The 13,959-nt window shown below is 41.1% G+C and overlaps 2 protein-coding genes across 3 annotated transcripts in view; one reads left to right on the top strand and one right to left on the bottom strand.

Annotated features, from left to right (window-relative positions):
• Window positions 1-9,301, top strand: lyrm2 (LYR motif containing 2). Of its 2 annotated transcripts, XM_034161707.1 has the most exons (4): window positions 1-134; window positions 4,458-4,598; window positions 4,759-4,847; window positions 8,847-9,301. In XM_034161707.1, exons 1-3 carry the CDS (start codon window positions 84-86, stop codon window positions 4,837-4,839), a joined length of 273 nt encoding a protein of 90 aa, XP_034017598.1. In that variant the 5' UTR covers window positions 1-83; the 3' UTR covers window positions 4,840-4,847; window positions 8,847-9,301. The 2 variants fall into 2 exon arrangements, with proteins under 2 accessions (XP_034017598.1, XP_034017597.1); XM_034161706.1 differs by lacking the exon at window positions 8,847-9,301 and having other exon boundaries at window positions 4,759-5,151.
• The window catches only part of ankrd6b (ankyrin repeat domain 6b), a 23,912-nt gene continuing 15,181 nt past the window's right edge, over window positions 5,229-13,959 (bottom strand). The window contains 8 exon segments of the mRNA XM_034161711.1: window positions 5,229-6,917; window positions 7,315-7,603; window positions 9,533-9,646; window positions 10,023-10,054; window positions 10,057-10,174; window positions 10,877-11,047; window positions 11,127-11,234; window positions 13,286-13,384. Of these exon segments, the coding sequence (XP_034017602.1) occupies window positions 6,343-6,917; window positions 7,315-7,603; window positions 9,533-9,646; window positions 10,023-10,054; window positions 10,057-10,174; window positions 10,877-11,047; window positions 11,127-11,234; window positions 13,286-13,384 (1,506 nt within the window). The 3' untranslated portion in view covers window positions 5,229-6,342.

Here is a 13,959-nt window from a genome sequence, read left to right on the forward strand (position 1 = left end):
ATATATATATATATATATATATATATTGTCTTTTTGTCAAAAGTACTAGTTTTTGTTTTTTTAAATCGCGGTCCGTCCGTTTGATGATGACGGTGTCACGGATCCCTCCTGCAGCGGCGCTTTCTTTAAAACAGGTAAAAATGAAGCTCCTTGTGTTTCGGTGCTAACAGTGTTAGCTTCAACTTGTGCTTTAATAACTTCTACTTTGGCTCATGTTTATGACATTTTAACACTTTTAAAGTCCACGCTGGAGTTTTGAAACTGTATTTTATTAAGAAATTCGTCTATTTTATTTGTGAGTGGTGAATTTCACAAAAAAATCAAAAGTCTGTTCAGGTTTTTTTTCAACTTGAAACCAAAATTATTTTTCTGTTGATTCTGTTGTTTTCTTTGTTTTGTTCAAAACATCAATAATGAATAAAACCGACTTACTGCTGTTCTTGGGCTTTTATAATCAATCAATCAATCAATCAATTTTTTTTATATAGCGCCAAATCACAACAAACAGTTGCCCCAAGGCGCTTTATATTGTAAGGCAAAAGCCATACAATAATTAATTGAGTCCACTGTCCGAGGCCATAAGAAGATCATTTGTAACCTTCACTAATGCTGTTTCTGTACTATGATGAATTCTAAAACCTGACTGAAACTCTTCAAATAGACCATTCCTCTGCAGATGATCAGTTAGCTGTTTTACAACTACCCTTTCAAGAATTTTTGAGAGAAAAGGAAGGTTGGAGATTGGCCTATAATTAGCTAAGATAGCTGGGTCAAGTGATGGCTTTTTAAGTAATGGTTTAATTACTGCCACCTTAAAAGCCTGTGGTACATAGCCAACTAATAAGATAGATTGATCATATTTAAGATCGAAGCATTAAATAATGGTAGGGCTTCCTTGAGCAGCCTGGTAGGAATGGGGTCTAATAAACATGTTGATGGTTTGGATGAAGTAACTAATGAAAATAACTCAGACAGAACAATCGGAGAGAAAGAGTCTAACCAAATACCGGCACCACTGAAGCAGCCAAAGATAACGATACGTCTTTGGGATGGTTATGAGTAATTTTTTCTCTAATAGTTAAAATTTTGTTAGCAAAGAAAGTCATGAAGTCATTACTAGTTAAAGTTAATGGAATACTCAGCTCAATAGAGCTCTGACTCTTTGTCAGCCTGGCTACAGTGCTGAAAAGAAACCTGGGGTTGTTCTTATTTTCTTCAATTAGTGATGAGTAGTAAGATGTCCTAGCTTTACGGAGGGCTTTTTTTTATAGAGAAACAGACTCTTTTTCCAGGCTAAGTGAAGATCTTCTAAATTAGTGAGACGCCATTTCCTCTCCAACTTACGGGTTATCTGCTTTAAGCTACGAGTTTGTGAGTTATACCACGGAGTCAGGCACTTCTGATTTAAAGCTCTCTTTTTTAGAGGAGCTACAGCATCCAAAGTTGTCTTCAATGAGGATGTAAAACTATTGACGAGATACTCTATCTCACTTACAGAGTTTAGGTAGCTACTCTGCACTGTGTTGGTATATGGCATTAGAGAACATAAAGAAGGAATCATATCCTTAAACCTAGTTACAGTGCTTTCTGAAAGACTTCTAGTGTAATGAAACTTATTCCCCACTGCTGGGTAGTCCATCAGAGTAAATGTAAATGTTATTAAGAAATGATCAGACAGAAGGGAGTTTTCAGGGAATACTGTTAAGTCTTCTATTCCATACCATAAGTCAGAACAAGATCTAAGATATGATTAAAGTGGTGGGTGGACTCATTTACTTTTTGAGCAAAGCCAATAGAGTCTAATAATAGATTAAATGCAGTGTTGAGGCTGTCATTCTCAGCATCTGTGTGGATGTTAAAATCGCCCACTATAATTATCTTATCTGAGCTAAGCACTAAGTCAGACAAAAGGTCTGAAAATTCACAGAGAAACTCACAGTAACGACCAGGTGGACGATAGATAATAACAAATAAAACTGGTTTTTGGGACTTCCAATTTGGATGGACAAGACTAAGAGTCAAGCTTTCAAATGAATTAAAGCTCTGTCTGGGTTTTTGATTAATTAATAAGCTGGAATGGAAGATTGCTGCTAATCCTCCGCCCCGGCCCGTGCTACGAGCATTCTGACAGTTAGTGTGACTCGGGGGTGTTGACTCATTTAAACTAACATATTCATCCTGCTGTAACCAGTTTTCTGTAAGGCAGAATAAATCAATATGTTGATCAATTATTATATCATTTACCAACAGGGACTTAGAAGAGAGAGACCTAATGTTTAATAGACCACATTTAACTGTTTTAGTCTGTGGCTCAGTTGAAGGTGCTATATTATTTTTTCTTTTTGAATTTTATGCTTAAATAGATTTTTGCTGGTTATTGGTAGTCTGGGAGCAGGCACCATCTCTACGGGGATGGGGTAATGAGGGGATGGCAGGGGGAGAGAAGCTGCAGAGAGGTGTGTAAGACTACAACTCTGCTTCCTGGTCCCAACCCTGGATAGTCACGGTTTGGAGGATTTAAGAAAATTGGCCAGATTTCTAGAAATGAGAGCTGCTCCATCCAAAGTGGGATGGATGCCGTCTCTCCTAACAAGACCAGGTTTTCCCCCCATAAGCTTTGCCAATTATCTATGAAGCCCACCTCATTTTTGGACACCACTCAGACAGCCAGCAATTCAAGGAGAACATGCGGCTAAACATGTCACTCCCGGTCTGATTGGGGAGGGGCCCAGAGAAAACTACAGAGTCCGACATTGTTTTTGCAAAGTTACACACCGATTTAATGTTAATTTTAGTGACCTCCGATTGGTGTAACCGGGTGTCATTACTGCCGACGTGAATTACAATCTTACCAAATTTACGCTTAGCCTTAGCCAGCAGTTTCAAATTTCCTTCAATGTCGCCTGCTCTGGCCCCCGGAAGACAATTGACTATGGTTGCTGGTGTCGCTAACTTCACATTTCGCAAAACAGAGTCGTCAATAATCAGAGTTTGATCCTCGGCGGGTGTGTCGTCGAGTGGGGAAAAACGGTTAGAGATGTGAACGGGTTGGCGGTGTACACGGGGCTTCTGTTTAGGGCTACGCTTCCTCCTCACAGTCACCCAGTCAGCCTGCTTTCCCGGCTGCTCGGGATCTGCCAGGGTGTAACTAACGGTGGCTAAGCTACCTTGGTCCGCACCGACTACAGGGGCCTGGCTAGCTGTAGAATTTTCCACGGTGCGGAGCCGAGTCTCCAATTCGCCCAGCCTGGCCTCCAAAGCTACGAATAAGCTACACTTATTACAAGTACCGTTACTGCTAAAGGAGGCCGAGGAATAACTAAACATTTCACACCCAGAGCAGAAAAGTGCGGGAGAGACAGGAGAAGCCGCCATGCTAAATCGGCTAAGAGCTAGTAGCTACGCTAAGCTAGCGGATTCCTAAAAACACGCAAAGTGAATAATGTGTAAATAATTTAGAGGTGATTCAGCAGAGGGAGTGCTTTAGTTAAGGCACGTAAAGATTACACTGGGAAACAATCGTAATCTAGATAACTAGATCAATCTAACTGCGCAGATTAAACAGCTAACAGATACAGAAAAACACCGCTGTGCTCCGGAACAGGAAGTGATACAATACCGCAGTGAGAGCCAACCACCAGTAGAGGCAAGCAAGACAACATGACATCTGTCTGCCTTTTATTGCCTTTGAACTTCATTCATTTTCTGCCAGGCAGCTCATCCCACACTTCCCAAGCACATCCTGTAGCTATTCCAGGGGGATCCTGGGGCATTCGCAAAACAGACGGGAAATATAATCCATCCATTGTGTCCTGGCTGTTGCTCAGGTCTTCTCCCAGTTGGACATGCCTGGAAGACGTCCCTAGGGAGACCACCAGGAGGTGTCCTCGAACCACCTCAGCTGCCTTTTTTCGATGTAAAGAAACAGTGATTTTGCTCAGAGTCCCTCCCGGATAGTCGAACTTCTCACCCTCTCCAGTATTGTAAGTCCAGATAGCTGACGGAGGAATCTCATTCTGACTGCTTGTAGCTACAATTTTATTCTTTCGGTCATTACCCAAAGTTCATGACCTTCGGTGAGGATAGGAGAGTAAATTGAGACTCTTGTCTTCCAACTCGACAAATTCTTCACCACAACAGTCCGGCACAGCGTCTGTAAAACATCTGACGCAGCCCCAATCGGTCATGGTGCAACTTACCCCCACTCGTGAACAAGACCCTGAGATACTTGAAGCCACCCACTTGGGACAAGAAGAAGGGGCAATCCGCCCTTTTCCAAAAGAGGACCATGGTGTCAGAACTCTGTTTTCCACCATATCTTCCACATCTGCATTCTGGCGGTTCGTCTCTTTATAAAACTGAAAAAAAAATAGTAAAGGTGTCCTTTTTGTGTTTCTCACAGAACAACACAGCAGCTCCAGGTAATTTTTCTTTTTTATCTTGAAACCATTTATCAGTTTTTACAGAGACAGAAGGTTCTGGGAATTTACCGGAAAATGCTGAGGACCATACGACAGGTTCCAGATGAGGCTGACAGAAAGTACCTGCGAGACTGGGCCCGAGATGAGTTCAAGAGAAATAAAAACACCACTAACCAGGTGTGTGTCTTTGTTGTACTGTACATCAGGGAATAATCAGATCTTATTTATTTATTAACACATTTATTCATTTCTTCCCTGATTTGTGTGGGGTTTTTTTTTTGTTTTGTTTTGTTTTTTTTGTGCTCACACAGATGTTTTCCGTGTGTTTTTCCTACAGGATGCGATCCGTATGATGATCACTCAGGCAAACAACCACCTGGAGGAGCTTCGGAAGTCTCTGGCTTTGGCCAGAAGTTAAAGACTGCTGTAAGTGTGAACAGCTGAATGGTTTCTCTCCTGTATGACTTCCGATCATTGTTAACACAAATTCATCTGCTGATCAGACTCCACAAAATAACACAAGTCCACACTTAAAGTTTCCTGAAATTATTTTGGATTCTTCTTTGCACATTGTATTGTAATACTGCCCCCTGGTGGGCACAGAAATCATAACAGTACCATGGCCTCTGGAAAAAAGGTTGCGTGATTTGTTTTCCTGTTGTTGTTGTTGTTAACACATGATTCTGTTTACACTGTAAACACTTTATTTCACTCTCACAGCTCGCAAACAGAAACTTTCCAGTTAAAGATGTAAAAAAAATAATAAAAACCACCAAAAACTACTGCGTTTATAAGACAGATGGACTCTTTTTTTTTTTTTTTTTTTTTTTTTTTTTAAATCGACGACAAACTGATTAGTGAGTTTGTATCAGTGACACGTAGACGGGAAAAGATTCTTCTTTTCAGCTCAGGTGAGGTTAGATGTAAAGTTTTCATACTGTGTGTTTTGTTTTTCCTGTTCTTTTGTTGTACTTTTGCTTTGTTGACACTTGTTATTCTGGGGAGACAGACGTCTGTCACTCAGACTTCTTCAGTCACAAAGTTTCCTAGAAGCTAAAAATGTCTGTAGGATACGTAGTGAAGACACAGTGCTGCTGTGTTAGTATTTACTGCCTCCAGCAGAAAAGGTTAAAGGTGAAATATATAAACCAAAAACCAAAGTTGATCTTCTGAAAAAGCATCCAAACCCCAGCAGCTTCCAAAATTGTTCTTCTGCATGAAATAAAATACACTCCTCTGAGGGGCTCTTTGTCTTTACGACAGAAAATAGTATATTGTTGTTGTTGTTGTAATGTATAAATCAACTGTGGTTACAGCTACTGACAGAAATGTGTACTGCAACTGTTCTCAGTGCACAGAACTGAAAGTCGGTTACATGACGCCTGATTTGAGCCTGATGGTTCTGGAATTGATCACATCACCATGAAAAGAGTCTTACTTTTGTCAGTTAATAAAAATCTGATCTCTAAAGTTCAAAGTGCTGGACTGACATTTAGAAACTTGTGGACAGATGGTTTCATTTTGCCAACCGTCATTTTACTTATACTTTGCTGCCCTATGACATCACAATGGTACAAAACAAATTCAGACCTGTGGTTGATTTTCGTGTCTGTTAGTTTGAACGAAGTGACAGTAAAACACTGTGATGCTGTGGTTTAATTATGATCTTCTACAATGAATTTAAACCCGGAGTGAAAATTAAACACTGAAATCCAAACATCAGTGACCTTTAACAGCATCCTGCACGTGGCAGCACAGAGCTGTGTGTGTCCTGCTCTACACCTTGTTAGTGTTTGACATCTCATTTTATTTACAGCTGCCTTTATGACATCACAACAGAATGCCAAGGGTTAGTAAACTGGATCAGACCTGTCGGACTGTGGATCAGTCACCCATCCGTGTCGTGTAAAGTCCACAGGTGTTATAGATCGTCCTGTCTGTTAGTCCTCAGCAGGCGGAGCTCGTCCTCCAGGCAGGCGATCCTTTCGATCAGAGTGGCCCGGTCCTCCTGCGCCCTCTGGTCCGCCTGCCACCGAGCCTCCTGGACTTTCCTCTCGTACCAGCGCTCCATCTGTGTGGACACTGCCTCAAAAAAGTACTGGGTCACCTCCAGGGCGTGCATGCTGTCCTTGTCCTGTGCAAAGGCACGCTCCCTGGGCTGCTCTCCAAACACCTCCAGAGTCCTGACCCCCGTGACCCCTGCAGTCCCTCTGGACGTAGTCCGACTTTGGGACGGCCTCTTGTGGTGCCACCCCCTGTCCCGGCCACGCTCTTTGTCTTTAAGCCTCCCGTTGGAGCGCCGTCTTGTGGTGGGGGACAAGCTGCTGACCCGGTGCCGTCCACCGCCACTCGTCTCGCACTCTGCATGCAGTTCCTGCTCCTTCCTCTGGGTGTCAGCAGAGATCACAGCTCGCTCCTTTGGACGCACCACTCGGGTTGATGATGGACACGTTGCTGGAGATGATGTGGCGTCAGCGTTCGGATGCTTATCTCCATCTGTAGAATGTTTAGAAAACTTTTATTTCAAAGAGAAAAAAATAATGATTTTATCCATCCATATTGCACGGTGATACACTTATCCTTTCCTAACATTTTAATGATGAAACAGATTAAAATCGTAACAGAAAAAATTAAGAGAACTCTGAGTGTGGACCTCTGACATTTCTTCTTTAAAGGATTCAGACATAAAGCTTTTCTCAAAATGACATAAAACTGAGTTAATTTGTGAGGATTATGTTCAGAAAACTCTCACTGATGATACATTTTAAAACACTGTTTGGTTTTCCTCCAGAATATTGAGGATTCATAAAGTGGTGTTGTGCTGTTAAAATATGATCGTGGATCTCCTCGATCATGTGACCTCATGTCCAAAGTGTTTATTGGACAAACTGACCTGGAGAACTATCCAGATGAACCACGAAGTAGTGACTGACTGAGCCGGCCTCTGCAGCGCTGAGCTCACTCTGTGGACGGTCCAGGAGTGCAGGGCTGCCTTGAAGGTTCAGGCACTGGAAGCTGGCCTCCCTTTCAGCAGGCAGCATGGTGACACCTCCTCCACCACCTTGATTCAGGGCCTCCTCCACAGAGGAGGTGCACTGTGGTTTGGTGCCTCCTGTGACGTGGACGTCCATGTTCTGCAGTTTGGCCGAACACCAACTCTTCAGCTCGCTGACCACCGACGCCTGCTGGAAGGACACACGGAAACACCTCAACGTCAGCCTGAGGCAGCTTCAAACGCAGTTGTACCCGACTGTTACAGCATAGCCACGATGTTTTTGGTTCCATTAAATGGCTCCATTAGCATTATCATGACTAAAAACCTTCAGCGTCTGGGGAACAAAGCCCCCCAGACTCCGTTACAGTCCTCTTAACCCCCCGCCTCTTTAAGCATTTTTTTTAATATAGATGTAAATTAATATTCAAAGTTTTCAGCTAGCTGACAGTCGGTCTGTGCAATATGGACAAATTATCGTATCTCAATATTGTCATATCAATATGATAAACGATATGACTATGATTTGACACAAAGTGCAGCAACAGTGAAAATTAAACCTTCTTAAACAAAACAGTAATAATCCCACACTCATCATAAGGTTAGGATACTGTGCCCTCCAAAAGTATTGGAACACTTGGAATTTCACAAATTTTAATTTGTTTATGCCATTTTAAATACAAGAAATATAAAAAAATAAACAATAAAAACTTCTAACATGATCTTCCTCAAACTCAAACTGAAAGCAAATCTCTAAAACTTGATAAAACCTGTAAATAATAATCAGTTTTATTGCCAGTTTTCTTTAGACAAGTTAGGGGATGGAAACATGAACATTTCCAAGTCACTGAATATGTCTTGGACTTTATTTACATCAATTATGAAGAAATGCAAAAGTTTCTTTCACCAAAACATCAAATCTAGTTTTCATCTCAAATGTACTTTCTGTCAAATTGTAGCTGAACTTTCAGGTCTTCTTTTGAAGAAAATCCTCCTCTACACCACTTCATCAGGAAGCTGGATTTTAGATTTTTAATTAATTTATATCAAGTTGTAGAGATTTGCTTTCAGTTTGAGTTTATTAAGGAAGATAAATTCAGATTTTTTTTTTATCTCAAGTTGTGTCACTCAGACAGCACTAAAATTAAAAAGTTATTTAAAAATAAGCATTAAAAATAAGCATTAAAAAGTTATTTAAAAATAAGTCCTTCAGAGAGCAAATTTAAGAGGTTGCATAGGTTTTATACAGAACAGAGGAGGAGTAAATTACCTGTATTTCTTTCAGCCTGAGCGTCTTTAACAACCTGGACCTCATTTCTGGGCTAAAATCCGGTTGTTTACTGACCAATATAAGTTTGGTGTCATTTGGAGTCTATGGTTCAGACGACATTTTCAGTTTAAAATCTAAGTTACATTTTTCTTCTTCTACTCAGGTGGATTAGAACTTGTGTTGGTACACAGCACACAGCGCCAACTACTGTACAGGAGGAACCTAGCAGTCAATGTGACTCACTGATTTTAAAATGCAGATCTTTTCAACCAGACATCCGGTGCCGTGACATGTCAATCATCTGTGTCCAATAAGATTTCAGGGGAGTCCAATGAAACCCCGGCCTCTGCTCTAGCACCACCTATGCCAGGAAGTGTTTGACATTTGACATTTCCTGTTTCACTGTGGACTCAAAATTTGGCACTTCCTGTCCCATGAGCAAGCTTGGCGCTGCTGCACGTCGCTTTATTCATATTATTATTGTTATTAGATTATTTGAAACATTTAAGTTGTTTCTATTTCTGTTGTGTCCATTTGTGATCATTTTCACACACACACATTTTCACACACTTTTTGTTTTTACATCTTTGAAATAAAGAGACTTTATTTTTCTCTCCAGATTATTCTGATTTCATAGCGACTGGAATTTACTTTGAAAATCTTATTTATGTCTGTTTATAACACAGATGGACTTTTTACATGTATTTAAACGTGTTGGAATAATGAAAAGTAACTCAAATGAACCTCAAACCCTCAGCATAATTTTCATTTCTTGGATTTATTTTTCATGAATTTCATGGACAGACATGAATGAATGAATGGCTGAGGTGTGTGTGTGTGTGGTTTTACCTGTCTCCGCTCCGTTTCCTGTCGTTCCTGAGCAGCCCGCTGCTCGATCCTCTGCAGACACTCTGTCCTCTCTGCTGAAACCCGCTCCACCGTCATCTTATCCAGGACCCGGATCTAAGGGCAGAACCCCACACACACACACACACACATCACCACGCAGCCCGGCCAAACCCACACCGGGTTCCTGCTCATTTCTTCAGAATACTGTGCACAGCGTCCTCTGTGTGCACGTAAGAGAAAAAGCCAGACAGGACTTTATGTTGACACGCGTTATTGAGATGAGCTGAAATGTGACGTTTAGTGGAGCAAAAACATCAAAATAGGACAAAGTCGATCTTTGTGTTTCCTGTCGGTGCTTCTGTTTGACTCAAACCGACGTGTGAACGTGTGATGGTGGAAATGTCGCTTCAGTCAAACTTTACATTCAGACAGTTTCTCCGTGAATAAAAACTCCATATCTGAGTGCAGGTTCTGTGACTTTGTGCTCCACCTGGTGTTGGTTCTTGCGGTCCAGCTGGCCCTCTTGGTGTTCATCAGGTCTTGGACAGTGTGGATCTCGGTCTTCATCTCCTCCTTCGTGGCTTCTAGCTGGTTCTCCAGCTTGTTGATGAGCGGTTCACAGCGGCAGCCGTTCAGAGGCGCCTGCAGAACCAGAGCACAAACATCCAGTCCGCTCCAGAATCTCTCATCATGGAAGAACTCAAAGAACTCCTCTGAGTTCCTAGCTCCAGCTGCATCTACTGTATTTTCTGGAGGTTGTATTTTGCTTTGTTTTTTGTAGTTTTGGAGGTCCTGCAACTTATGAACTGAAAATCACACATTCATATTTATTATAATTATTATAGTAACTATTTGTGTTGGACTTTCCCAGGAATCAAACCACTAAACAAAATAAACTCAATAATGAGAAAATCAACAGCAGTAATAAAAAATAGACACAAGTCACATAAACAAAAGAGCTGACACAGAAAATAAGGTGCAATTTATGCACCAGATTGTCTATTCACTATTTTCTAATTAGTCTGTAAATCATAGCTGTAAATGTTTAAAAAAAAAATATTTTGTCATAAAAAGTATTTAGTTTACTTTTTAAAAACTGGGAGGGGGATCTTCCATTCCAGCTTTGCTTACTTTTTTTATTATTATTATTAATGTTTTTTTGTTTGTTTTTTTGCACTTTATATTTTGAACTCCAAAAACATAGTAAATAAAACTCTGAGAATATGGAGAAAAGACTCAAAATGATTCACCAATGATCAGAATAGTTGGTGATTAATTGTGACAGGTCGGGGGACACGGCTGGTCATTTAAACCAGGCGGGCTGAGGTGGCGGCGAGCGCGTACCTGCATGATCTTTCCGTCCTTGCCGCGGTACAGCGTGTACAGCTGATAGGCTTTAAAGCTGTGGGGAGGGATGCCGGCATGAGGCGACGCTCCTCGCAGCCTGATCTTCCTCTTGTGATGGAGGTCACTGCGTTTGGTCTCTCTGCGTCGCAGCGGCTCCGACAAAGATGGCTGCAAGAGCAAAAACCCTCCGAGGTTACATGAGTGTCAGAAAGCTCCTGGACGCCTCCACCAGCCGCTCCTCACTCACCTTTTCTTTGTGCTTGCTGCTCTTTGCCCTCCGTGTGTTCGATTCCTCCGCGTGTCTGCAAGCGGCTCGGTCGCTGCTCTGGGTGTCATCTGCTGCAGACGCACTGTCCTGCAGGAAATGGGATGTTTTTAAACTTTGCTTTCAAAAGCCTCAGCACAAGTACCGCATGTTTTAAATACCCTATTTTACAGAATAAAAGTCATATTTGGTTCTTTCTAGTGCAACTTGTACACTAAAAAAAAATCATTGGTTTGTTAATATAATAATTAATAAGTATTTATGTGACACTTCAACAGAAATCGATGCACTAAACAAAATAAACTCTAATAATGAAATAACAGCAATAATAAAAGTACATGACAACAATACACAAATATCCCAAATTAAAGAGCTGATTTATATGCATGTGTGTGTGTGTATATATATATATATAATATATATATATATATATATATATATATATATATATATATACACACACACACACACCAATACAGTATTTGGTTCAATGTACTGAGAACTGCTGAGAGGAGAGCCACCAGCTCACTGCGAGTGCTTCAGCTGCTCTTATATAAACACCTAAATCCAGTAGATCCTTGACATTTGATTGGTGGATTGTGTGTCATGTGGCTTTAATTATTTATCTTGTGTAGAAAAATAGTTGACTGTATGATGTATGTATTTTTTTTAATGCAGTTTGGTTCTATTTAACATTCATTTTGGTTCCATACGTTTCACTCCATTGAACGACTCGCCTACCTTTTGTAAAAATGTGTCCAAGACACAAGAAAGCTATCAAGATCTATTTAGGTGTTTTCCATTTGTGCCAATGGAAAGAATTTTGAATCCTGTCTGGACTATGACACTATCTCTACTATAATTCACCAAATGTCTGTTGCCAGACCAACAAATGCATTACCGCCACCATCTGGACAGGAGTGTGAAATGTCCATCCATTCCTCTGTTCCTGCATCACGCTGAAACGGCTTGTCTGATTGTGTCATTCTGTGTTGTCTACCTAGACCAGGGGCGGGCAATTAGTTTTCCCAAGAGAACACACCAGTATCAGAAAATACTGTGTCGGGCCAGAACCAACATACTGAACTCAGTTCAGTTTCATATTAAGTTTATAAATTGTATTGTTTGGACAGCAATGAAAAAGTGAAGTAGGCTTAGACACCAACATTATCTAATTTATTCTATCAAAAAACCAAAACCAAAAATCCTCCTCTATACCACTTACAAACCGCATACAAAATGCAAAACATGCACCATGCACAATTTCTCCAATCACAGCCACAGAAGCCTGGAACTTCTTCTGGGTTGTCCGAGTGTCACGGTGGCTTTTAGAAATTTTTATATTAAGAAGCCTGATTTAACTTTTGTATTTGAAATGACATAAACAAATTAAAATATGTGAAATACCAAGGGGCCAAATACTTTGGGAGGCACCGGATGTGACGTCAGCATCTTCACCTGGCAAAGTTCCTGCCCATAGGGTGGGCAGTTTGCTAGTATCTCTAAAGAGTTCAGTGACCACTTCAGAACTGCAGGTCCACCAGAGTGCAAAGTCCCACAGCCACTTAGGGAATCCCAGAACCAAATCCAGACTGCAATAGCGACGGTCACAGACACCTTGGTGCTGTGAAAAACAGGCACAGACCGAGCAGGCATTCAGCAGAGTAAAGGGCACCAACACGCAGGATTCCAAGGCACCACGGCAACCATGTGACCAGAGGCACCATCCAGCTCTAACACCAACAACACGCTCATGCCGCCAGCCACACACAGGCCAGACAACAATGGCCCCACCTCTAACCACCCATTGTCCTCTATAGCCACGCCCACAACCAGGAAGCCACCTGTCAGCTGCAGCACTTTGTGATTTCTATGAGTGATTGGTGAAAGAGCTAAATCACTGAGGCTGCTTCGTTATATTTCGTGATTAACCTGATTTTGTTCAATATCCAGATATGTGACACGAATTTTTAAACGATACCTGACGGGAAAATGACTGTCTTCAAAGTAGAACTATTACGATGCAAAAGCAGAACTTCAGCAGCTGCTGAACCAGTCGACTGGAAGTCATCAGCCGTCAGGGTGCCGACACCATTAAAATTATTTAGACTGCGATGGTTTGGGTCGGTCCGGTCCGTTACCTTACAGGGCAGCACCTGGTCTCTGGGCACCGACTGAGCTCGACCTTCAGCCTTCAGCTTGTCCCTCCTCTTCCTCACGTTCCTGCCTCGCGCAAAACTCTGAACATCACAACAAACACAAACCCCAAAAATCACATTATTGATCCACATAAACCTCATTTTCACCAAAAACTGAAACGGCAACTGCAGGTTACAGTGAACCAAGTTTGATTTCTGATAAATAAACAACAGTTTCTACAGTTTGGTTTTATTTTTTCAAGTTTGCACTTTTTCAACATTGAAACTATCAGATTTAAAAAAAATTAATTGCAACAGATTAAGTTCTACCTGAATCCAGGAAAAGACGCAGAACCAGAACATCGTCAAATTGCTTTCTAATGTCATAAGAATGTCTGTTTTAATGATTGGAAGATATTTTGACAAAACTTAGCTTCTGACGCAAACCGAACAGAGATGCGAGTCCTAAAACGGTTCTTTGTTTCAAAGACAAAAATTACTGAAAGGTTTTGAATGATTCAGCATTGAGACTTATTTTTATTAATTTTTAAACCCTTTCACAGTTGTTAAATCCATCAAAACATTTCAGAATAGATCTGAAACAGTTGATAACATCTGCAGATCAGAAACAACTAAAGCAGGGTTTACACATCAGGAGGAGCAATTTTACATTCAAA

Source organism: Thalassophryne amazonica, chromosome 21, assembly GCF_902500255.1.
Source record: "Thalassophryne amazonica chromosome 21, fThaAma1.1, whole genome shotgun sequence".
Classification (NCBI taxonomy): domain Eukaryota; kingdom Metazoa; phylum Chordata; class Actinopteri; order Batrachoidiformes; family Batrachoididae; genus Thalassophryne; species Thalassophryne amazonica.